Source organism: Pipra filicauda, unplaced genomic scaffold, assembly GCF_003945595.2.
Source record: "Pipra filicauda isolate LSUMZ 115617 unplaced genomic scaffold, ASM394559v2 scaffold198_size2598500_pilon, whole genome shotgun sequence".
In the NCBI taxonomy this organism is placed as follows: Eukaryota; Metazoa; Chordata; class Aves; order Passeriformes; family Pipridae; genus Pipra; species Pipra filicauda.
Window position 1 is genome coordinate 2,434,446 of NW_024104307.1, and position 24,912 is coordinate 2,459,357.

Genomic DNA, 24,912 nt, shown 5'->3' on the forward strand with positions numbered 1-24,912 from the left:
GAAATAAAGGGTGGAGGGATGAGGAGGAGAAAGAGAGATGAGGCAGGAGGGAAATGACTAATCCATGATTAATGACTCTGGTGATCAGCCCTGTGCAGGTGTAATGCAGCTGCAATCCTTTAGTACCTCCCAGGAGGGAGCAGGAGAGTGGAATGACCAGGCAACATAACCTTGTGATCAAGGGTGAACCCCTTAACTGGCTGGTTCCCCACAAACCGGTGCAGAACTGGGGGACTCCATGAAGATGATTAAAATCAGCCACGGTGTGGATACCCCAGAACATCACCCTGTCAACTGCTCACAACTGCTGTTCTGAACCCAAAACCAGTCCTTTCTGTCCTGGAGCCGATGGGCTGCCCCAGCACAGGGTATGGAATGAGAAAAATACACCTTTTCAATAGATGATGCACAACGGATCAAACGCCCAGACTCTGCTGGGGGAAGGGAAGGGAAAAGGGAAGGAAAAGGAAAGGAAAAGGGAGAAAGGGGAAAAAGGAGGAAAAGGGGGAAAGAAAGAAGAAAGGAAGGGAAATGAAAGAAGAAGGGAAAAGTGAAGGAAAACGAAAAGAGAATGGGAAAGAAAAGGAGAAAGGAATAGGGAAGGGGAAAAAAAAGAACAAGAGAAGGGGGAAGGGGCTGCTCCCGCAGCAGCACTGCCTGACCAGGCAAAGGGCAGCGCACAACCCGCGCGTTCCAAACCAGCACACGCTAAACCGAGAAAAACGAAGCAAACACGTTTCCGTTCGCCTTCTTTTTAACGTCAACCTTTCTCGCCAGAAGGAGCTGCAGCACAGGCTCCCATCCCGCGATACCCCCCCCCCACGCCGCCATTCCCTGTCTCCCCCCCGCCTCGGGACTACACCTCCCAGCAGCCCCCGCGGCGGCGGGCGCGGCGCTCACGTGAGCGCGCGGGGCACGCCGGGAGCGGCGCGGCCCGGGCGGCGGCAGGTGAGGGCAGGGGCGCGCGCCCGGGGCCGCGGCGCCCCCTGCGGGCGGGGCCGGGCACGGCGGGACCCCCGGGACGGGAACGGGACGGGAATGGGATGGACGGGACGGGGTGGGAGGGCAGGGACGGGATGGGCCCCGCCGGGTGGGCGCTCCCGGCCGCGCTGGGAGGGAGGGAGAGAGGAAGGGAGGGAAGGAGAGCGGGGTCCGCCCCGCCGAGCCCCCCTCGGGCACCCGGAGGGTGCTCGCAGCGGACCCCCATTGATCATCCCATGGGATCGCCCCGGTGCGCCCAGACGGAGCCTGGACGTGCGCCCCGAGCACGGCGTGGTCAGACACCAGCACGGGTTATCCCATGGATGCGCCATCCCTGGGAGCGCCCGATTCCAGGCTGGACGAGGCTTGGAGCGACCGGGTCTATGGGGAAGGTGTCCCTGCCCGTGGCAGGGGGTGGAACGGGGTGATCCTTACGGTCCCTTCCAACCCAAACCTTTGCATTGTCTGTGCAAAACCCACACCCTGTGGGTCTGTCTGTCCTGCGGGGTTTGTTGTTGCTGCTGTTGTTGCTGTGACAGCTGCTGTCAGCAGCGTGGATTTTGCAGTGTTACCCCGTTATTCTCACTCGTTAAGGGCACGGGATCTGAACTGCGAGTGAAGCCCGGTCGCCTCGCCCGCAGACGCGCTCGCTAAAAAGCTACCAAACCACGGCAGGAAATTTCCTTTGAGCGTGTAAGGAAACCAAACTGGCATAATTCACCGAGTTTTATAGCTTGATCCTCAGCTGAGGCTTTCTGTAATACCCTGCTCTGCGTCAGAGGAACTGCCTTGGGAGGGACCGATACGCAAGAACAACTTGCTGTTAAGGAAACTTCCATGCAGGCACAGCCGAGTGCGAGAGGGAGATAAAGGGAGAAATAATGTCACGTTACCGAGGGCAAGCTGGCATTCCAACAAAAGGGGTTATGTATGAGAAGAATATTGTACAAATCATCTGTCTGAAAAGCCCAGCCTGACTTAAAATCCCCTCCGCCATTGTTCTTTAATGAAAATACTTGTTTTAAAGGTACCTTTCAATGTAACTCGCAGCACCTGGTGCCTGTGCTGCTCCCTCGTCCTTCCCTGAGCGAGCCTTTTGACGTGTTTCCAAGAAAAGTAGGAATAATGAGCCTGGTATCCTGTGTTTCATTTTTAAAAACCGTTTTAAAATACAGGTTTTTCATCCCTCAAAGGAAGGTTTCTGTTCTCCGCGGCAGTGCCCAGGCTTCTGCCTCCCCAGCTGTGATGTGTGTTAAGACAAAAAGGGAAGCGTGCTCGGTGCCAGTGGCAGGAAGTGCCTGGAGTCCTCCTGCACCCAGATGCCAGGGATACTCATCCTGCCACCACTGAGGATCAGATCCCAGCTTGGTGCTTGCAGATTCTGCCACACCACTGAGTCCCTCCCTGAAATATGGGCTCTGAAGGGACGCAGCTGCTAATTTTAAATGACTTTTTTTTTCCCTTCTCTGTATGAACATAAAGAAATTTTGTTTGTTGCAGTTGTTTTCTTGCACGTTGAGAAAGTGGTAAACTGAAATACACTGGAGCTTTCCCGAGGAGGAAGGAGGCAAACCCAGCAGGGAAGCAAGAATGCTGTGTGCATTGAGCCATTACTCAGAAAAAGCTGTCTGTTCACATCCCTCTGCCACCCTCTCTTCATTTCAAAGACTAACTACTTCCTTCTCCTCCTCTCCCCTAGAAAAAAGGTTTTCTTCCCTATTTTTTAGTGGCAAGGCAATGCAATAGCAAAGGTATTGAAACCCAGTCTACTGAATAATAACTTAATGATGTGAGCCCTGTTCTGTTCCTTTTGAATGGATGGCTGCTTTGGCAGGAGAGCTGCTGGGATCTGCTCCCTGCTGGGAGGGATGGGAGGGTGGAGAAACCTGGATTGAAGCTGAACAGCAACCAGAGTGGTGTAAAACTGAACCGGGAGACAGGAATGAGGTCAACGCTGCAAGACTGTGAAATGAGGAGAAATTATATGCAGTTAAGCTGAGTTCAGGGACTGACTGGTAGTACGTTCGGAGTTTGGATGTTTGGAGTCGTCTTTTAAACCCATTACTGCTCTTATCTGTCCAAGGTAAACACAAAGTGTTTAATTGGCATGTTGAAACATGGTGCAGCATGGCAGAGGGCAGTGAAATGCACTGGCATCCAACCTTCTCTTTGCATTTTCAGTGTGCACAGTCACCCCCCACAAGGAGTGGAAGCTGACAAAGCATTCCTGCTAGTTTCACTTCCTGGCAAATGCATGAAACCTTGAGCATTTACTTTGGCTCTCTAGCAAAACAGAGCGAACCAACCACATTTATTTCGTTCGTCTCTGATGTCACATCTGAATGCAGGTCTCCAGAGGTGATCTATTAATGTCCTAAAGCATCGCACCATCTGGTTCCTCTTTTGATGCGCAACATTTTGAATGCTTGGTTTAATCTCCCTGGGTTTCAGTAAATTATGTAAACTCGGAGGCTTGGCAGCAGGAGATGGGCACCATGAGGAGATGATTCAGTCATCAATATCTATTGGGCTTCCTTATTGCTGCCATTACACTTCTTTCAGTTGCTACTTACAAATGTTGCAAGTGAATAATTCATCGCACTGGGAGCTGCAAGTTAGTTTTGAAATTTGCCCACTCCGAGATTAGCTATGACTAATCCATCCTTCCCAAACGTGGAGAAGCCAACTGGGTTTCTTTTCTGCAGGGTTGGGTGATAAAAGTCAGAAATAAATTGCATGTATATGCAACTGCTGGTGCTGACATAAATCACATTTCCTTTTTTTTTTTTTTTTTTGCTTTCTGGACAGAATTGGAGCACCTTGGAATAGATGTGAGCACAAGACACGGCGCCGGCTGAAGCTGCCCGGGAACACCATGGCTGCCGCCCCGCATCTCAACTCGGATGCGCTCCGAGAGGTCCTGGAGTGCCCCATTTGCATGGAGTCCTTCACTGAGGAGCACCTGAGGCCCAAGCTCCTGCACTGCGGGCACACCATCTGCAAACAGTGCCTGGAGAAGCTCCTGGCAAACAGCATTAACGGGATACGGTGCCCGTTCTGCAGCAAGATCACGCGGATCACGAGCCTGGCTCAGCTGACTGACAACCTCACTGTGCTCAAGATCATCGACACCGCTGGACTGGGGGAAGTGGTGGGGCTCCTCATGTGCAAGGTCTGCGGGAGAAGGTTGCCGAGGCACTTTTGCAAGAGCTGCAGCTTGGTTTTATGTGAGCCCTGCAAGGAGGCTTCACACCTGCCCCAAGGGCACAGAGTCATTGCTATCAAAGAGGCTGCTGAAGAGCGTAGGAGGGAATTTGGGACGAGGCTTGCCAGGCTAAGGGAGCTCATGGGTGATCTCCAGAAAAGAAAAGCTGCTCTGGAGGGCGTTTCGAGAGACCTGCAATCCAGGTACAAAGCAGTTCTGCAGGAGTACAGCAAAGAAGAGCGCAAGATCCAGGAGGAACTGGCCAGGTCACGCAAGTTCTTCACCACCTCTTTGTCTGAAGTGGAGAAGGTAAATAACCAGGTAATGGAGGAGCAAGCCTACCTGCTGAACTTAGCAGAAGTGCAGATAATGTCCCGCTGTGACTATTTCCTTGCCAAAATAAAGCAGGGGGATATAGCTCTCCTGGAGGAGGCGGCAGACGAGGAGGAACCAGAACTGACAAACAGTCTCCCAAGGGAGCTGACTCTGCAAGAGGTGGAACTCCTGAAGGTGAGCCACGTGGGACCACTGCAGATCGGGCAGGTGGTGAAGAAACCTCGGTCTGTTAACGTGGAGGAGTCGCTCCCGGAAACTGCAGCATCCTCGTCGGTGTCATTTAGGGAGCCTGACCTGGTGCAGGAAGAGCCCAGCTGCACACCCCATTCCTCACCAGCCAAGCCAAGGATTCCTGAAGCAGCCACGAGCATCCAGCAGTGTCACTTCATCAAGAAGATGGGCTCCAAGGGCAGCCTGCCAGGGATGTTCAACCTCCCCGTCAGCCTGCACGTCACCACGCAAGGCGAGGTGCTCGTGGCAGACCGGGGCAACTTCCGAATCCAGGTTTTTACCCGCAAGGGCTTTCTGAAGGAAATCCGCCGGAGCCCCAGCGGGATCGACAGCTTCGTGCTGAGTTTCCTCGGAGCAGACTTGCCCAATTTGACTCCCCTTTCTGTCACCATGAACTGCCACGGCCTGATCGGGGTGACAGACAGCTATGATAACTCTGTCAAGGTGTACACCATGGACGGGCACTGCGTGGCCTGTCACCGGAGCCAGCTGAGCAAGCCCTGGGGCATCGCCGCGCTGCCCTCGGGGCAGTTCGTGGTCACCGACGTGGAAGGGGGGAAGCTCTGGTGCTTCACGGTGGACCGTGGCGTGGGGGTGGTGAAGTACAGCTGCTTGTGTAGCGCGGTGCGCCCCAAGTTTGTCACCTGCGACGCCGAAGGGACCATTTACTTCACTCAGGGGCTGGGGCTCAACCTGGAGAACCGGCAGTACGAGCACCATCTAGAAGGAGGCTTTTCCATCGGCTCCGTCGGCCCCGACGGGCAGCTGGGGCGGCAGATCAGCCACTTCTTCTCGGAGAATGAGGATTTCAGGTGCATTGCTGGGATGTGTGTCGATGCCAGGGGAGACCTCATTGTTGCTGACAGCAGCCGTAAAGAAATCCTGCATTTCCCTAAGGGAGGTGGCTATAACATCCTGATCCGGGAAGGACTCACCTGCCCGGTCGGTATTGCCATCACTCCCAAAGGGCAGCTCCTGGTGCTGGACTGTTGGGATCATTGCATTAAGATCTACAGTTACCACCTGAGAAGATACTCCACCCCTTAAAGGCATGGCTGTAAGCAAAGCCTCTCCTGGCAGCAGACATTCTTCCAGCCTCCCTGCAATCCAGCAGGAACAAGCGTCAAGCCTTCAGGAAGACTCTGCCATAACCGAAGGGGATCTGGCATAGAGGCCATCATGTTTTGTGTTTAGAAACAAAATAGCTGTTGTGGTGGTGGTGGTCTGCTTTTTCTTCTTCCTTTTTTATATAAAATCCATACGAAATAGAACGAGCGCAAGGGAAGGGATCCATCCCTTGGAGAATTGGTTCCTTGCTAAGTGACTGGTCACTCCATAAACCTTCTCACCTCCTTATGCCACATCTCCTGCACCCCCAACTTTTAACCAGTGTCTTTCTTTGTGCCATAAAAGCTGAGTGACTGCTCTAAATCACCTTCCCTTACAGAACTAGCGAGGCAATCCTCCTCTCTCTCTGTGGTACTCGCAAGGAACTGGGTAGCAGTTGTCTGGGCAATTCCTAGAGAGAGCAATTTGGGATTGCATAAAACAAAATAGCCCTCATCAACCACGCGGAGATGGAGCTTCACTCCCACCCTGACAAGGGACAGTTGTCTCTCTCCCATTTTTCTGGTGTTCAGGAGATCACCCCGTCGTGCCATTTGTGAGCTGAGTCTGTTCCATGTGTAGTGAGTACTGTGCAATCGTGGGAGACCAAGCTGAGGCAGAAAATTGCCCTCTTTATTGCTGAGTAGTAAGAAAAGAGGGGTTTTATTACTATTCAGAGTCCTGCTAGGTAGAAGGGGGTAAAAAGGGAGGGGGCTGAAGGAAAAAAAAACCTGAGGGGAAACCTAGGGTTGCTATTTACTGCTGTTTTATTATTAAATGTATCCTGGAAACTGTCTTTGGAAGGTGTACCTGGTATCTAAAATTTCATGGGGAGAGGGGAAGGGCTGGGGGAATGAGACTGGGAGATTGTAGAAAATGAGATTAAATGCAACACACTGTATGTTCACCTGCACTTCACTACTCTGCATTCCAGACCATTGCATTTAGCAATAGGTTTCCACTCATCTGCACCTCCTATGAGCAAGTTACTCACTGCTGAGATAGGGATGGGGAGGGGGGGACTATTTCACTTCTATTTTTTCATACTTGGAAGCACATCCATTGATGCACTGCCTTTTTTTTCCCTTGCACAGCAAAACACTACATTCCTCAGATTTTTTTTTTTTTTTAGATTTTTTTTTTTTTTATACAGCACCAGCAGGCACCAGAGTTGCTGTTCATCACGGCTTTGGGCCAAATGAAGCACAAAACTGCAGCTGTGTGAACCAAGGCCCCCACAGTGCTGCTCTCCTGGCTGATAAATGTGTACCTCAGTGTGGTGCTGCTCGCCCAGAATAGTTTATTGAAGGAAAGATGCATTTAAATAGGGCACAGTGGTAGCATGTTAATCTGCCACAGATAATAGTTACACTGCAGTGCATTTATTTGTTGCTATCAACAACGTAGTTGCAAATTTGGGGCCACGACAGACAATATAAAAGCTGATTTTATGGTGGCTGCCGTGCTCCAGCAAATTGTTTGCTACTTGTCCTACAATGTTTGCAACAGGTGAATTTTTTTTTAAGCTCCCATATACTCTCCCCTAATGAAACAGCAAAGTGAAACAGGCTTTCTGAGCTGCTGCTGCTCCAGATGGGTGTTTGGCAGTTACAGGGTTTGCAGAAGAAGTGCTGGGAGCAGATTTTGGTGGGATTTTCGGGTTTTTTTTCCTCTTCCTGTTGTGCTCAGCCAGAGCACTGAAGGGGCCAGCACACAAACACAGCTGTGTGATGGAGCTGCCCCTCCAATCAGGGCAACTTCTGATTCCTCTTGCTATAATGCACTGGAAAAAGCTTGTGGAGAAGGGAGCTGAGGCAGGAGGTGGTAAATGGTGCTGAGGGAGCCCCAGGGACTGAACCCTCCTCCCTTCCTGAGCTGCTCCCTGTGTTTGCCAAGGCTGCCAACTTGCACATCACTATTTACACGCTCTGCTTCTCTTTTTTGGGTGGGAAGGGGGCATGTGACAGCAATCTGGGGAGCCTTTCCCACCTTGCATGTGTGTTTTGGGGAGATGAGGACGATTACTGGGCCGTGCTGCAGTTAATGACATTGTAACTGGAGGCATTTTTCCAGAATTATTGCAATGGCAGTTCCTCTCCTTCTGATGTCTTTTAAACATTTCTCCTGCTTCCAAGAACTGCTCCAAGCAGGAAGCTACCGTGGACCTGAATAACTGAAGCAATATTATCTGTGATAATACGTGCCTCTGTCATTTTCTGTTCCCATGGATATTTTTTTTTGCAATAAACAGCACACTGTACTAGCAATAACATTTCCTGGAGTGCTTGAAGAGACATAAAAAGCTGGTCCAGCAAACTGAGCAGTTGGTTACCCCAGCCTGTTCCTGGTTACAAAGTTCAAACAAAACGTCTGTCATCTGTTTCTCACTCGGAGAATTAAGGAAAATAACACTACCCTGTGATGCATTGGTGGGCCAGGACACTGCAATCAGCGCCTGGGGCTGTGTCTCGCCTGCAGCTCTTCTGGTCTGGGCTTTCAGGCAGAAAAGGGAAAAAGGAAACCTGCTGTCCCTGCCCAGGGTCTGCATGTCCCCTGACAAAACTCTCAACAGTGACTGTGAGATGATTTTGCAGAGCTCTGTTTTTTTGCTGTCGTGCCCCCACACAGTGTTGTGATCGTCTGCCAAACAAGGAGTAATTAAGGATTGTGTTGAAATAGTTGGCTCCTGTACCTGGAGAAAGAGCTTGTCTGGTCATACGTATGTGTTTGGTTTTTAAAGATTGTGTAATAAAGGAAAAATTGATCCAATTAAAAGTGCATTGCAAACGGCTCATTTTGTTATTAAAACACTACATCTCCTCTCTTTGGTGGCAGGTTGGATTTTACAGCCAGTGGGGATTAGATTGGGAACACAATGGCTACAGGACCCCTCTTCTCAGGTTGCACAGGATAAATCTGATCTCCTTGGCAGGAGATCAGGGAACTCTACCTGACACTTCCCTACCCACCTCATAAACAAATGCTCAGGTTTTGAACCTTAATCCACTCTGATACTCCCACAAGGGCAATATCTTCCTTGTCACCATAGGCAGTACCTGATGTTTCAAAGGCCTGCTTCAATTGAAGTGGCTCCAAGTGCTTGGTAACAGGGCGTGGGAGCCTGGCTGAAGGTTCCATCCCTGTGTGCATGGCTCATCCATGAACTGCCAGCCCTTTGCATAACAAAGGGCCTGGGGACAGGCACGGTCAGGTGAGGAACACCTGGAGACACATCAGGAGCTGAGGGCTCAGCTGGAAGGACCCCAGACTTCCCTGTGTTTAGACCACTGGTCCCTCCTGGGCAGCACCAGCTCAGGCTGTTATTCTGTTGTTGCACAATAATTAAATTATTTTAAGGATCCAGATGTCTTAAGACTCTGCTCTGGGAAACCTGAGGCTGAACCAGTGAGGAAACCTGGTCTGACTGGGTGAGTGTGGGGGGTGTAGCTGTGAAGGATCCCAGCTCAGGTGGTGCATTGTGATGGCCAGGGAGGCTCCTGGATGGTCAGAGAGGGAAGTTTCCTTAACAGGCACACCAGCAGCACGTGCAGGTTCTCCCCTGGTCCTGCCACCCTTCTGGGTTTGCTGCTCTGGGTGAAGACTTTCATCACTTGGGCTCATCCCAGGTGATGGGAAGCAGCACTTTCAACTGGTGCGAATTGCTGGTTTATCAAACACATTCCATCCTTGCAGAACAGCTGCTGTGTGGTGCTGTTAGACCCACCCTGCCACCACTTTATCACAAGTTTTGGTTTCTTAGGGTAGGAAAACTAAGCCATGGGTATTGTCTGGGGCAAAACCAGGAGTTAAGGTTCCTAAAGGGATGAGGGGGAGAGCCTGTTCCTTAATCAGAGGGGGCAGAGCTACAAAAATAAAAATTAAGCCAGATGCTTTGAGTGGTTTGTATTGTATAGCTTAAGTGATTTTTCTGGGTCATTACTCAATGCGAGGATTTAAAGTTATTTCATTTTGCACAACTAATTACTCGACTTGCCTGACAATTCTGGATTACAATGAGCAGTGCATAAGGTCATTTAGCTGTCTGAGTCACAGCACATATTGTAGACTAAAGTAAATTTCACGGCAACCAGTTAAGATTGTTTTTACCTCCTCTGAACAAAATGTCAAAATCTGAGGGTTGGAAATAAATATAATGACATAAACTAAGCCAGTAAGAGTGTTACAAAGGTAATAGAGTGGTTGTTTATAGGGACAGATCTCAAGAACAGGGAAATTCTATACGCTTTACTTCTCACCAAGCAGGTATAAGGGAAACTCATTATCTCCTTTAACAGATGCAAAACTCTCCTTACAGCTTTCTTAATGCACCTAATTGTGTCTAGGAAAGGAAAACTAAAGGTTCCCATGGACTAGTTCAATCTTAGTTGTGTTAATGGCACTATCAGACCTGAAGAGAGATGAATGGAGCCTTGAAAGGACAGGAGAGACCCACAGACCCTACTCAGAGGAATATAGACTACTGTTTTAGCAGTTCCAGGCTCTATTCTTAATTTTATAAGGATATTTACGAAGAGAAGATCTTTTGTCAAAACTGCTGAGTTTACAAGAAAACATGAAAACTGTCGCCTCTTAAAGGTAAATGCAATTAATGGCATGTAGTCCAAGAGAAGAGAAGCAAGTACCTGGGAGGGCAGGGGCCAGAAAGCCTTAGGGATTGTGACAGGACCTGCCAGAACACAGCCCCTCCATGGACTATTTCCATAAATGATCTGTTACAGAGAGGGAACATCTTTCACATCTGTAGCAGCCACGGGCTCAGCTTGCTGAGTGCCCAGTGTGGCCAGGGAACCTTAGCCAAGGAAACTCTAGATAGAGATCACAGGAAATGCAAGAAAAACAAACATTTCTTGCACTGCAGACCTAAAGCAACGTTATCAGCTGGGCAGTGAAACCCTCTGGATCTGCTCTGTCTATGCACAGCACATCCCGAGCCCATCAGCATCCCTCCCCGCTTCCCAGCTGGGCTTCTCCACTGGGAACAAGCAAGACAGAACAGCTCTTGGGGAAATCTCACTGGGGCTGCCAGATTTGGCAATCAGAGCGGCTCTTCCCTTTCCCTAACCATCTCCTACTCCTTATCCAGCCAGACTGAGGGGCCACGGAGTAACCACGTCTCTGATAAACTTTTATCAGTGAATGAAGTGGTTCATGGCGGGTGGATTTACTGGATGGAGGGATCATTCTCTTTCCTCCTGTACATTTTCTGAGTCTCTGTGGTGGGGTTACTCCCAGCCTCCACCTCCAGTTTTACTACTGTGCATGTTGGTGTGGAATAGCCCAATTCTGGCCAGCAGCCCTGGCTGTGTCCCCTCACAACACTTTGCCCATCCCAGCCTAGTGACTGTGGGGACAGAATGGGAAAGGAAGAAGCCTGGATGCCAAGCAGGCACTGCTAAGCAGCAGCCAACATGCTGAGGCGTTATCCACACTGGTTTATCCAGAAATCCAATGCACGGCACCACAGGAGCCACGACAAAGCCACTTCCCTCCATCCCACCAGGCCTGGCACATTCTTGCACACAGCAGGACGTGGCTGAGGGCACCACGTGTGTCCCAGCTGCCAAACGAAGATGCTCACACAACGGGTACGAACTTAATGAGGTGCCATCAGCGTTAAATGCTGCCTTCCACGGGGGAGAAAACCGATGTGGGCTCCCATGGCACAGATCAATGGCTGGGTCGATCTCAAGGTTCCCGCTCGGAGGCCACTCGATGAGTGAAAGCATTGCTTGGCTGCACAGAGCCAGAGCAAGCAGCCCCCAAAAAACGGGCTTTTAATCACTCTACGTGAAATAAAACTGGAGTTTGCTTTGGTCTGCTCACGGACTAAAGCTGTTCCTGGGAGGGAGCCTGGGGGATGCTCCCATGCCTGCCCTGGAAGAACACAGTGCTCGGTGTGCACAGCACTGCCACAGAGCCTGTCTGACTCTCTCATTTGCAGGATTCCCTCCTGCAAATCCTTAGGAACAAGGTGTGCTGGTTTCAGCTGGTGTAGAGCTAATTTTCTTCACAGTATGGGGCTACGTTTTGGATTTCTGAGCTCAAACCATGACACAAGGGCGGGCACCTCACTCCGCCCAGCACACACCTCATCCACCCGCAGGAGGAAGGGGAACACTTGGCACTCCTCTGGGCAGAGCAACCTGCTCGTGACAGCAGTGACAGCAGCACTGACTTTGTGCTGTCCCTGGCCAGAGCTGGATCCCTTTCCCCTCCACTTGGCTGAGGGAAACACTCTGCAGACACAGACCCACGTCACAGGCTCCCGTGCCGGCGGCGAGCACGGCGTTCGGGCGGCTCCAGCCTCGGCACAGAGCCAGTGCCTGATCCCAGCTGCCAGCGGCGTGGTCTTCTCTTCAAAACCATGTTTTCAATTAGGGTTTCATGCGCAGATTGTGCCTTTATTGGCGGAGGCCTCCTCCTAAGGCCCGGAGATTGATTTATGAAGTTGATTAAAATATTAAAATAATTTTGTGCGATGCTGCAAACACCCTGCGATGTGCATTTTTCTCATAGTTGGTGTCGTTCCAATTAGTTTGAGCCTCTCCTCTTCCCCTCCTCTTGTGACCTGCTTTGTTCACTAACAAATTACAGCTATCCTGGTCCTACTTTTGTATTTATTAGAGATGATGCATATGTGTGTGCACTGAACAGTTTGGAATGGGCTGGTGAGCAGTGGGGAGCCTGGCAGGCCGGAGCTGTTCTGAATAGAGAAGGCATCCAGAACTGTCTAGCTGGAGGTATTTATTCTGATCTGCCTTATGCCACTGGCAAAATGAGGGTGAATCAGTGGAGAAGCAGGGAATAAAATCTATCTATCATGAACAGCAAGCTCTTTCTCTTGGCTAACTGGGATTTCTGTGTCAGAGAGCCCTGGGTTTCCTGTGACACCTTCTAAGTCCACAAGCTGATCTCCCCAGGTATCATCAAGAGCCCTGAACATCCTCGATGTTCTTCCAATAGCATTTTGTGGCCATCAAAGAGCTAAGTACAGCACTGGTCCCCTCTGCACTGCCCACAGCACCAAAGTTCACCTCACCAGCTACCAAAGCCACAGGCGGAGCCACACACAAAGCACAAAGTCGGAGCCAGCACCCAGTGCCCAAATGCTGCACAGTCAGAAATCAAAAGTTTATGTCCAGGCATTACATGCAAACCCCCTGGGGCATCCCTGGGGTCCCATGAGTGCTTTGGTGCTTCACAGGCAGTGGGAAGGACGCTCTGGATCCTGCCCTGGGGCAGCCCTGCAAGCAGCACAGGGCAGGCACAGCTCTGGGAGTGTGGGCAGGAGCTGGGTGTGGAGCGAGGAGCTGCCTTGGCCAGCTGCATACCATGGACTAAAATGGAAATCATCCTGTCAGCGAGGCACTGCAGGCCCTGTGCCACCACGGGGCTTTGTGGCTGAGCCCTGGGAGCCACTGCTGCCCCCAGCCATGGGGAAGGTGAGAGGTTGGGAACGGGAGATATTTCACCACCAGATCAAGCACTGCCACCGTTCACGTCCCCTCTGGCCCAGCATCATGAAACAGCAACAATGCTCATGCCCAGCTCGGACTGCAGTGGCTGCCTCTCATTCCCACCCAGCATCACTTGAGAAACCTGTGTCTGAAGTGATGGCAGTGGGACCACGGGGCACTCCAGGTCTGCTCCCCACCACCCGTGTTTGCCCCAGGACTGCAGGGAGCGCTCCCGAATGATTAATAACATCGCGAGTACGCAAACAACCCACCTCCACGGCGCTTTCTCCTGCTAAACGGGGGCATTGCTATGGCAAACTTCATTTATCACTATTTAAAACCCAAACAAACGAGTACAGGGTGTTATAAATACGCTTACAAGATGAGCTGCGCCGGGAAAACAGGGGAAAAAAATGAGCCAGGAGCAACGGAGGAGGCGTGTGGGAGCACATCTCCATTTGCTGGCTTCCATGGAGCGAGGCTGCCCTTGGCAGCACCTGCAGGGCAGGATTCAAGTGCTTTGATGACCTCTGTCACCATCAGCCCTACAATGGGCCCTGTAATATACCACAGATGTTTTTTGAACAGAAAAATATCAGACCCGGGGAATATCCCCAACTCCCCAGAGGAGAGAGATGAATTGGCAAATGGAAGGCTACAGCGATAAGGGAGTTTTTATAAACATAACCTAATTGTATTACTTCAAAGTCCTGAAGTTTATTGCCCTGTTTAATGATGTGTCTCGTTATTTATGGTGTAGCACAATGAGTCTGCTATTGATTTAATGCACTTCCTTAAAGACTGTCATTGTCACAAGCAATAAAACAAAGCCATTCTGAGACAGCTCATTTATGTCACATCTCCATCAGCCGACCCTGAGCACCCCCAGCGTGTGGGGGCCACCGTGGTGAAGGGGTCACCCTGGGGAAGGATGGAGCCAGAGTGTGGAAGCTGAAGGGCAGGAGCTGGCAGGGTGGGTTTGCCTGGCTCAGGGATGCTGCCAAGGGACACGTGCCACTGTCTCTTGACACTGGGCACTCAGTTTGGGACAAGTCTCCTGCTTGAGCCCACTAACCAGCATGGTGAAGGTAAATGCATGGAGAGAGGGGGTGATTTGTGCCCCTGCCCGTTCCCGTCGCCCTCCTCACCTTTCTGGTACTGGAGCCAGAGCTGCTGCTGGACCTTCTTGCTGGGGAAGTGGATGGTGCAGCTGAACTCGGAGCCGTACAGCGCCTCTGCGATGTAGTGGGAGCCAAACTGCTGGATGAAGGAGAGCAGCTCCTCCCGGCTGCTGTCCTTGTTCAGGATCTTCAGGATGTTTGCAAAGCCTGTGGGAGGGAGGCAGGGGATGGGTGGGTTGGCCAGGCAGGGCTGGTAGCCACAACCCAGGGCAAGGAGCCCCACAGGATCCCTGCTCAGGTCATACAAGTCCCTGGGTGGGTGCAAAGTGCAGTTCCTCCTCTCTTACCTCCATCATCTACCTGATCCTTTGGAATCCACAACCTGTTAAAACCCTGGGCTGTGGCTCTGAGTTCCTTCTATGATTCCTCTCCCTAAGAGATTTCTCAAAGCATTTTACAGGGATGTGCACGTGGACACATGTGCACACCCCCACACCCCCTCCTGCCAGCTCCAGTCTGGTGGCACATCATCAACACTCTCCCCAGAGGATGTGCTTGGCCTTTCCTTGCCTGTATCCATAACCAGAGGTGTTCCATCTCTAGTCCACACACCCAGCACAACTGATAACTATTTTTGGGAGAGCTGGAGACAGCCCAGAGGGACACACGGGGCTGGGCTGATGGCAGCTCCATGGGTGTGCAAGGGCTGGGGCTTGAGCAACATCCATGGAGACAGCGGGGACCTCTGGCATGGGACAAGGACACGGACCCTCACTGCTCTGTGGAGGTGAAATATCCTGGAGGCACTGGTGACTCCACAGCACCTCGGCATCATTTAGAATGGCTGATATCATCGTTTTGGTTCAGTGGTGGAACAGAAAACATACTGCAAGAAAATACGTCATAACTGTCACCAAAATGAGATTATCTGGCTGGTTGCTTGCTTGGTTTATTGAAAGGGAAGGTTGGTTTAATAAAAAAAGCCAGAAGAATTCATTTTGAGCTGAACCCAAGTATTTTTTTTGGCTCTGAGCAGGTTATTTCATTTTGGGGCTGTGCAGCCTGTTAGCACTAAATCTTTTTTTTTTTCTTTCTCTCTCCATTTAAGAACTCGTTGATTTTTAAATAAAAAATGCTATTTTGAAATGAAAAGGCAAAACATTTCAGGTCGCAACAAAATGTTTCAGCATTTCTGAAACAAAATGTGTAGCTATAAAAACGTGGAAGTGAAATGTTTTGACATTTGCAGGATCCTCCCACCCACCCCTTCTTCATCTGCAACTCCCGGCTTAATATGACCTGCTTTTACAAGTGCTTTGGGTCCTTCTGATACCACATTTTTTCAAGTACTTGCTGATTTTCATACATATACGTACACACAGCCACCCCCCACGAATCCTCCCCACAGTGTTGCTTATTGGCTTCATCCTGACTTTGACCTCAGCTCTTGGCTGAGCCGCACAAAGTCCCTGCCTCAGGTTTCCACCCTGTAAAAAGGAGGAAAATCTCTCTGCCTGCCTCTGCAGCGGCGCTGGGAGCAGACCCTGGAGGTGGGAAATGTCAGTGGGATGCTTGGGGCAGATGGACACCACCCACCCACACAGACACACGTCTCCCTGCCCCTGGAATCCCTCACCTGCAGAGAGGGTGATGGAGCTGAGCTTCACCCTGTAGAGGTTGCTCCTGACCCGCCAGTGCTGCACCATGGGGTAGCCCATTGCCTCGTCGTACTTGATGTCCCCTGCAAAGGAAGAGCCACTGCTGACCACGCTCTGGGGAATGCTTAATGCTCCCACCAGGCAACTGCTTTGCGAGGGGTGAGAAATGGGATGGGTGGAGGGACAGAAACCTCTTTGGCAGTGATGCCACGGGGTCCTCGGGCTGCTGGCAGGACCAGCACTGCAGCTGCCGGGAGCTCATGGGGACAGAGATGCTGCCATCTGTGTCGGGGTGGACTCACACAGCCCTCAGACTATTCCTGCCCCAGGCACACAGGAGGGATGGCACAAAGGACCCTGAGATGCCACTGGTGCTGATTCCTCTCAGCAACCATGCTGGGATCCAGGGTGGGAAAAGGGGTTCTTAATTCTGCACTTGCCCCAGGGGCACTGAGCCTGGGGGCAGCTCATACCAGTGAGAAGCTGGAGGTCGGGAAGGGGCTCCGAGAGGACACCACGGCACTGCTCCTCCACGGGCAGCGGGATCACCAGGAGCCCGTCAGCCAGCTGTGGGAAGTCCTTGATGAAGTTATTCTCCCTGCAGAGAGAAAAAGACAACTGCAAAGCAACGATGCAGGGCACGGCCAGGCAGCAGGGCTGAGCTGCCCCAGTGGCACTGGGACAGGCAGCTCAGGAGGGTGAGGGACATCTCCTTGAGCAGGAGCCCTACCAGGGATGGGGTTTGCAGCCCCCGCTGCAACCCGTCCCTGGCTGTGCAGCCCTCTGAGGTGATGTTTAATGAGCTCCCCAGGGACCACAGCTCCATTAGCACTCCAGAAGCATGGAACTTCTCTCAGCCTGGGGACCCAGCTACTGTTTTGGCCCAGATTTTCCAAGTGGGCCACTGGAGAGGGGATAGAGAGTGGTGAGGAGAGAGGAACAGCTGCCACACCTCAAAACTGCCGCTTTCCACACCTACAGCATCTTGATAAGGACAGTCAACAGGCACCAGACCAAGCCCTGCTGGGGCTCCACACAGCAGGCAGCACCATCACCCCACAGCTTCACCCCCCGACGACTCGCTCTCCAAAAGGAGCAAAAAGCACTTTTACAGACAGGCACCAAAAAAACCCACTCTCGTGTACAGCTCACAGTGCAATTTTACTACACATGCAGGATCTTTTCTAACCTTGGCAGGTATAACATTGTATAATAGGCCCCTAATGAATTGTTTCTAGAACAACGGTACCGGGGAAATTATTTGAAATGGTGAACAGACAGGTCTCTGGGAGACGAGCCTCCCCCGGCAACCGAAAGCGCCTCACGCCTGCGCAAAGGAAACAGGAGGGGGGATTTTAAATATTGATCTTAGAGCCAAAATATAGGCCAGGAGGCTCCACGTCCTCCAGGTACGGAGACAAAAGGGCAGCGGAGCAGAAGAAAGGGAGGTTCCTGCAAAAGCAGGTCAGCCCCAGGAGCCAGGGGAAGGTTCAGGCTGGCACCGCCTGCCCCAGCTGTGTTTTTTGGAACAGACTTTCTGTTAAACAGCAGCTGGTTTCACTCGCCTTCCCTGATTTTACCCCTCACAGCCCGTTCCCTGGGGGGATGTTCCACCACCCCATGATCATCTCGCAAGTGGGGACACCCTGGCTATTTCCATGAGTCCCACTGCAGTGAGATGCTGAATTCGTGGAACACTTCCCCAGGGTCCTCCCACTGCTCCGGGGCCAGGATACGGCCAGTGCAACCTGAATGAGAGGTGAGCAAGAGGCCACAGCACTGTGCAACCAGCCTGGGGGTGTTCCCAGCCCCGAGGCAGGTGAGAAGCACGGGGATGAGAAGCTGACGATGGGAACACGTGAGTGGGGTCCAGGAAGTGTTCAAGGCCAGACTGGATGGGTCTTTGAGCAAGCTGGTCTAGTGGCAGGTGTCCCTGCCCATGGAACTAGCAAGGTCCTTTCCAACCCAAACCATGCCAGTATTCCCTGGCTGCACAGGCAGCAGCTGCCTCCTGCTACACCCCCACCTCCAAGCTGTCGGCACCTGATTGTGTCTCAGGAGCTTCATTTTAGGCACTGCCAGAGAGAAAGTGCTTTATCTGTCTGAGGGAAAAAGCCTCTTGCTCACACCGTGCTCACAAATCTCCTATTGATCCTGCTGGGTGTGGGATCCCCGTGGTGGAGCGTTCTGCTGCTCTGAGCCCTGCGCTGTCTCAGCGATGCAAACGGGGAACTGCAATTACTGCCGGAGTCGGGAGCCGTGTGGGTGGTGGGAAATGGGGCTGCAAAATTAGGCATGTCGGGAGGGAATAGGGCAAGGAGCGTGTTGGAGTCTCTGCTGCTCTGCCTTAGCAAAGCAGGGAAAACATCAGCTCTGCCAAATCCCAAAGCCATGGAGAAGCGTGATGCTGCACTGGGAAAGCGGGATGCAGCTGCACTGAGCCTGCCAGCCATCCTGGAGCATGGGGATTGTCCCCTCCCTGATGGCTCAGCCCCATATACCCTGCACCAGAAGTGAGCACAGAGGCCAGGGGGGTCACTGCCTGCCCAGTCCCACATCCCACCTCCAAGAGGACCAAGAGGGGATGCCCAAAAGGACAATGTCACTGGCTGGTGGCACCTTCCCAAGTGTTCTCTCACATGAAGAGACAGACCTGGCAGTGCCAGAAGAGCTCAGCCCCAGAGGACAAAAACACATGGCATAACAAACACCAGAAGCTTGTGTTCACCCACTCCCCTGCACCCCAACATGGGGCAGAGAAGATGCAAAGAAGCAGCGTCTCCTCTTCCCCCTCTCAACCCACCTGGAGCATCTCACCAACACCTGCCCATGAGCCCATAAAACAGCTATCCCTGGGCATGAGTCTGGCTCATCCTTGAGGCAGGACAGCCTCAGGAGCTGGTGGTCCATGTGTGGGCAGCTAAGGAGGGAGGAGCTGGAGGAGACACTCCCAGCTCAAAGGGACCCACACACAGCAGCTGCCCCTATGAGAAGGTAGTAACCCAACAGCTGCACTCTGCAGGCAGGGCTGCTTCTGCAATCCATTTGGTTAACTGCTCTGCACTTGAAAAGTCAAGGAAAAACAAGGAGCAAGTGGGAGCCAAGGTGTGGGCACACACATCAACATGTGCCCACAGCATGCTCTTGTAAAACAAAGGAGGAGCAGCACAAGGCAGAACTTCAGGAGCACTTCCACGATGCATTTTTGCTACCAAACCCTTCCTGCATCTCTTTCCCCTCTCACCACCTCCAGCCCCCCACTCCCTGCCATCCCAAGGAAGGGATGAGCCAAAGCCATGCAGGGGGAGCACTCGCTGGGTGCAGGGTGTGGGCACAGCACAGACCCTCTGCAGAGCCTCCGCTGCCTCTGCAGGTGCAGGATGGCAAACCAGGAGCACAGGCGATGGGGACACACCAGGCAAGGGACACTTCTGCCAGAGCTGCCCAAGGCATGGCATTCCATGGATCTGCAGCCGGCAGAGGGCTGCAGCTCCTCTTCCACGGGGCCTTAATAATAAACCCGTGGTTCTCGCGCTGCTCGCTGTGGAGGCACAAAAAAAGAGTTCCTGCCAGGCTTTTGTGCTCTCTGGAAGCTCTGATCAAAGCCATCGGGCTCTGTGGGAGGGACAGGGACACAGACAAGGGGAAGGATGTGACAGCATCCCTGTGCACGTGCCTCCATCTGCTCCCTGATGAGCCACCTCTGCACAGGAGCAGGACCAGGTGTGGGATTCACACCTGGGGCTCCGTGTTGTTTCCAAGAGGCACAGCAATGCCTTCATGACCTGGAAGTTCCTACCAATCATGGAGCCAGGTTTATTCCAAAGGGATCAGGGGGGAGCCAGGCAAACCTGCTAGGCCTACAGCATCCTCCTGTCTCCTGTTCTGCTCTCCCAGCATCTCCCCAACACTCAGGAAGCAGCTGCCAGATCTCAGTGGAGCAGCGAGCACGCCGCTCTCTCCAGAATCCACCCAAGGGCACAGTGTTCTCCTGCTGGGGATCTGAGCTTCTCCTGGGGCATTTTGCAGATACCGAGTCATTAACCAAGGAAATGCAGTTTCTCTTTCTCAGCCCTGGTCCCCAACAGCATCCAACCCAGAGTACGTGCCTGCCTTGGAGGGAACTGACTTCCATATAAATGAGTCTGGTGCTGGGAAAGGTCAAATAGCCAAAGGCTTTAGCGAGTCCTGGTACCAGCAGGGTCGGCTCAGGGTGGGCTGAGGAGGAAGACAGTTGTTTGGATTAAGCTGAGCTCAAAATCCTGGCCTTGACGGACACTTGGTGTAACCTTGGAGTCATAAAACATGCCTGTTACCTCTGGTGACACAGATAACTGACAGCAGCTCCCCTGTCCAAGGGTGCTGGTGGGGTAACAGCTGCTTAGGTACCAGGATGGGGGCTCAGGCAGTGAGAACCCACTGTTCTCCTGTTCTTTTGACACCAGATACACAAACTAGCCATGTTTTTGGGGACTCTGACCTTAAACACCACCCCCAAGGTCATGTGGCTTGGTGCAGTGCAGGGCTGCATTGCTGCTCTCCGCAGCATTGGCAGCATCTCACACAGCCCATGGGAAGCCTCCAAAAAGGACCAGTGTCCCACAGCACCCCTGAGCAAAATGGGCTTTTGGGAGAGCAGGAGAGCTTGAGGCAGACACTGGGGAGTAGGTGGAGTCCTGTGGTCCTCCTGGATGGGGCCATGGCTGGCAGATTCTGGTCCATGGCACGACGATCCTGACCCTGGGGTACTGCATCTCCTTGCTGAGATGCTGAAAGCTAGGGCCAAGCTTGCAGTGGAATTCTGGCCTGCAGTAGGGAAAGGTCAGCTGGTAGCTGATCATTCATTTCATTTTCCTGTTAGCAACACCACTGGGTGAAGGAGCAGCTTCTCCTCCTCGGCTCAGTCAGCTGTGGCGTCCTCCCTTCGCACTCTGCTCCCAAAGGACATGGCCTTGAGGATGGACTGTGCCCACCAACCCTTTTGGAGACCCTCCTTGCACCTGTACAACTCCCACTGTGAATCCAAGCACCAGCTGCCACGGGGCTTCCTGCCACCACCCACCACCGACAGCAGATAAACAGTCTGCATTGCAGCAATCGGGCAAGTATATTCATGAAGGGGTAAACATATATATATAAAATGACCCCACAAGTGATTAGCTTATGCCCTGAAGCGTGAGATTTAATTACCCTTATCTGAGCCAGCACAGCTACAAATGTTAATCACATTATCATCCAGTGAGCTTATGTTCAGCAAAGTGCCTACGCGAGGACCGTGCTTTCTGCTATGCAAGTCTGAGAGGACTCTGGCAAAGAATTATTTATTAATCTTACTTCTTTCTGTCCCACATTGGCTCAGGGAGAACATGATGGATTTGAGGCTATTTAGTGCCAGCTATTTAGTGCCAGCTTTTCACCCAACTTTCCCTTGGAGAAGTTCCCACCAGGGTGGCTGCAAGCTCAGGAGAGCCCAGCCTGCATCTGACACGGGGACATTGAGAAATAGCTTCTTTTTAGCTTGTCATCACCAAAATAAAAATTGATCTGGAGTCACTGGGAGACAGAAAAGAGAGTATCCTGTTGCCACAGCCACTTAGGAGAAGGTAAGTGGTGAATTATAAAGGTTTAATGCAAATCCTCCGAACCAGCAGTTACTTACTCCAAATTCACTGGGCATTAATTTCAGTGAGGCCCCAGCCCTTTAGAACGGGGCAGGATAAAAAAAGTGACACTAGTTGGGTTTTGCCAGGTCCTGGAGCCCCTTCCAGCTCCCCAGCTTTCAGCCTTAACCATGGTTTGCAGTGATGTATGGTCAGACCAGGCTGTGGGGAGAGAGGGGACACACAACCCTGATCCCTCTGGTGTGGCCGCAGCCGTCGCCCCCATTCCTCCATCAGCCCCTGATGCTGCAGGTAAAACTCTGTGCTGCCCATCCCTCCATGTCCCCAGCGTGTCCCACTTCAGTGCCAGCAATAAACAGCCTGACAATATTCAATAGCTGCCTTACCCCCTGGTTCAGGGAGAATTAGCATTTAAATTGAGGTGTTTCAGGAGGTAAATCACGCTGGTGCTGGGGCCGCAGTGCCTGCAGGAATGCACTCAGGCTGGTGGTGTGATGGGTCTGCAGGGGTGGTGCTCAGCACCATCCCCTCCATCTGCCCTTGGACTGAGCCCCAAAACCCTCCACAGGGCTGGGAGCAACTGGGACCCTCTTCCTACCTCCTGCTCCCCCTTGGATTGGGCTCTTTGATCCCAGCACTGGAATACTAATTGTGGTGCCACACTGGTACAGCTGTGAGAGACCCTCAGTGGCAGAACCGTGGCTCCTCTTCCCTCATTGTGCCCATTTGGAGGACAGTGAAGAATGGGAGGGGACAGCAAGAACCAGGGCAAAGGGTGGTGGCTCTCACCAGGGACTGTGGATGGGAGCAGGAACTGCAAACACCACTACTGCCTGTGCCACCAGGAATGTGGTGCCATGCAGGGACCCTGGCCATGGCACAGTTATGGGGACAGTCAGCAAATGACATCTGGACATAGGACTTTAAGACCTGAGACAGCAGTGGCAGCCAGATAGAAATGCACAGGTGGTGGGGGCAGCACTGCAGGGAATGGGATTCCTTCCTAGTGAACAGTTTATTCCTTGTAAAACAGGAATTCAGTTGATCCAAAGGTATTTGTCAACTCTGCTTGAAACAGCTACAGAACCTGTGCAGAGATTTTTTTTCAGTTGTTTCTTAAGTACAAAATAGATGGAGGAAGACAAATAGTTCTTATCACTGCACTGCTACCACCTCTGTTCCTCCCAGCATGTCCTTTGCCTCCCTGGGAACTAAAGGCAAGTTTCAGCAGAGACTGTGACTTCTTTTCCCTTCTCCATTAGCGCACCGGAACATCAACCTCTTTTCACATCACCACTGCTGGTGTTGAACTGATAACTCAACTCTCCACACCACTCATGCCCGAGCCCAGGTCAGCAGCTCCCTCTGGCCCCAGAATTCCTGTGCCCAAGCCCATCAGCATCATGCTCCTCCAATCTTGGTCCATTCCAACCTGATTTTCCCATGGATATCTCCAGACATCCCCCAAACACTGAAGCCCCAAGTGATGTCACCAAGCACTGAGAGAAACTCAGCCAGCAGTGCCCACCACTGCAGCACTGATGGTGAACATGATATTCATGATATTCACCATCATGGAAGTCATTTCTAAAGGAAACACAAAGGAATTTGCTTTGAGATGGAGAAGTGGCAAGTGACAAAAGCAGAGATCTCCCTCCTGCGCTCCACTGAGCCCTGGAGCAGGCAGCCAGTGGGAAGATGTGCTGCTGGAGAAGGTCCACCACCAGCACATGGCTCTGGCCAGCAAAGGCAACAAAGTTCAGGTGGAATATCCATAGCCCGGCCCCTGTTTATCACCTTTTACTCTTCTCCCCACCCCACTCACCATTACACAGCTATTTATTTATTCCAGTAGGGAGTGTCTCCTGTGGGTGAAATCCTGTGGTAGGCTGTGGATCTTTCTTCCCTCAGAGTGCCTGTTGGGAACAGGCTGCAATGGAGTGCCAAGTAAAAACAAATTTGGGAAATTGCAGTTCCCACAGCAACGCCTGGTGCCTGTGCAGCAGGCAGCGTGCAGGCTCACAAACCTGGATTTATGCCTTATTTGTGGAGTCAGGGCTGCAGGAGGAATCCTGTGTAAAGCTCTAGTTTTCACTCTCTTACAGAACTTTGCAAATATACAGATTATTCCCTTTGAGGTTGAAATTTGCTGTGCTTGACCTAAGCTTAAACATGATTTCCTGCAAGAAGTTTTAATAAAGGTTAAAAAAAACCCCATGTTTGACTGAAGGAAAAAAATAAAAATCAGACACACTCGTGGCTGGAGAAGAGGAAAAGAATCAGAGAATCACAAACTGGTGTGGGTTGGAAGGGACCTTAAAGATCATCCAGTTCCAACCCTCTGCCATGGACAGGGACACCTTCCACTAGACCAAGTTGTTCCAAGCCCCGTCCAACCTGGCCTTGGACACTTCCAGGGATTCAGGGGCAGCCATGGCTTCTCTGGGCAACCTGTGCCAGGGTCCCACCACTCTCACAGTGCCTCAGCAGCCTTGTCCTGAGCCTTGAACCTGGTGGCAGGGCCAGGAAGACACATCTGAGGCACATGCCATCCCTCCTGGACTGGAAGGTCTGGGGAATTCCCAACATCTGATGTGGATGATGAGAAATCCACACACCTGCAAAGGGCTGGCGCTGCTCAGTGTCTGCCAGGATGATCCGTGTCTGGCTCCACGTTATCTGCTCTTCAAGGTGTCTCCCTCCATTATCTTTGCCCCCACTGACAGCCAGAGGCTCTGACCTTGTCGGCTTCCATAAGCTCAGCAACTCCCAGCTCTGTTACGATTTGAGATGATGGACAGACCTCCTGGAGCAGCTCACAGAGCTCCTGCCCACCAGGCTGTGGCCAGTGTGAGATGATGTGGGCAGGTCTCCCTATGGGGATGATTTTTCTATGCCTGGACACTCCCTGTGGGTGATGGTTTCAGCGCTGAGCTGAGCCAGGGCCGCGGGTCCTCTCCCACGGGTTGTTTGGGTGCTGTTTGCAGTCACTTCCCAAGCACTGCTCAGTCGGTTCCATCCCTGGCGCTTCCCTTGGCATTGTTTGTAACGAGGCAACAAATGCAAAACTCCCACTGACTCCAGAGGAGCCAGGACTACCCGCCAGGACTTCCCAAGGAGCTGGAGCGAGGCTGGTGCCTGAGTTGCATCCAGTTCCTGTGGGATTTGGGCACA

At 52.1% G+C, this 24,912-nt stretch overlaps 2 protein-coding genes across 3 annotated transcripts in view; one reads left to right on the top strand and one right to left on the bottom strand.

The window, feature by feature from the left end:
* The window catches only part of LOC113982001 (astrotactin-2), a 211,205-nt gene that overhangs the window by 51,165 nt on the left and 135,128 nt on the right, over window positions 1-24,912 (bottom strand). Inside the window, exons 14-16 of the mRNA XM_039380540.1 lie at window positions 16,591-16,715; window positions 16,096-16,200; window positions 14,487-14,666 (exon numbers count right to left, since the gene is read on the bottom strand). Of these exons, the coding sequence (XP_039236474.1) occupies window positions 14,487-14,666; window positions 16,096-16,200; window positions 16,591-16,715 (410 nt within the window). The remainder of the gene's footprint in view (window positions 1-14,486; window positions 14,667-16,095; window positions 16,201-16,590; window positions 16,716-24,912) is intronic.
* Window positions 1,607-8,638, top strand: TRIM32 (tripartite motif containing 32). Of its 2 annotated transcripts, none has more exons than XM_039380541.1 (2): window positions 1,607-1,674; window positions 3,790-8,638. In XM_039380541.1, exon 2 carries the CDS (start codon window positions 3,857-3,859, stop codon window positions 5,798-5,800), a length of 1,944 nt encoding a protein of 647 aa, XP_039236475.1. In that variant the 5' UTR covers window positions 1,607-1,674; window positions 3,790-3,856; the 3' UTR covers window positions 5,801-8,638. The 2 variants fall into 2 exon arrangements, with proteins under 2 accessions (XP_039236475.1, XP_027565600.1); XM_027709799.2 differs by lacking the exon at window positions 1,607-1,674 and adding an exon at window positions 3,023-3,064.

Bases quoted from the DNA above. Each gene is read 5' to 3' on its own strand.
- TRIM32 (XM_039380541.1), top strand. From the start codon at position 3,857: ATGGCTGCCGCCCCGCATCTCAACTCGGATGCGCTCCGAGAGGTCCTG.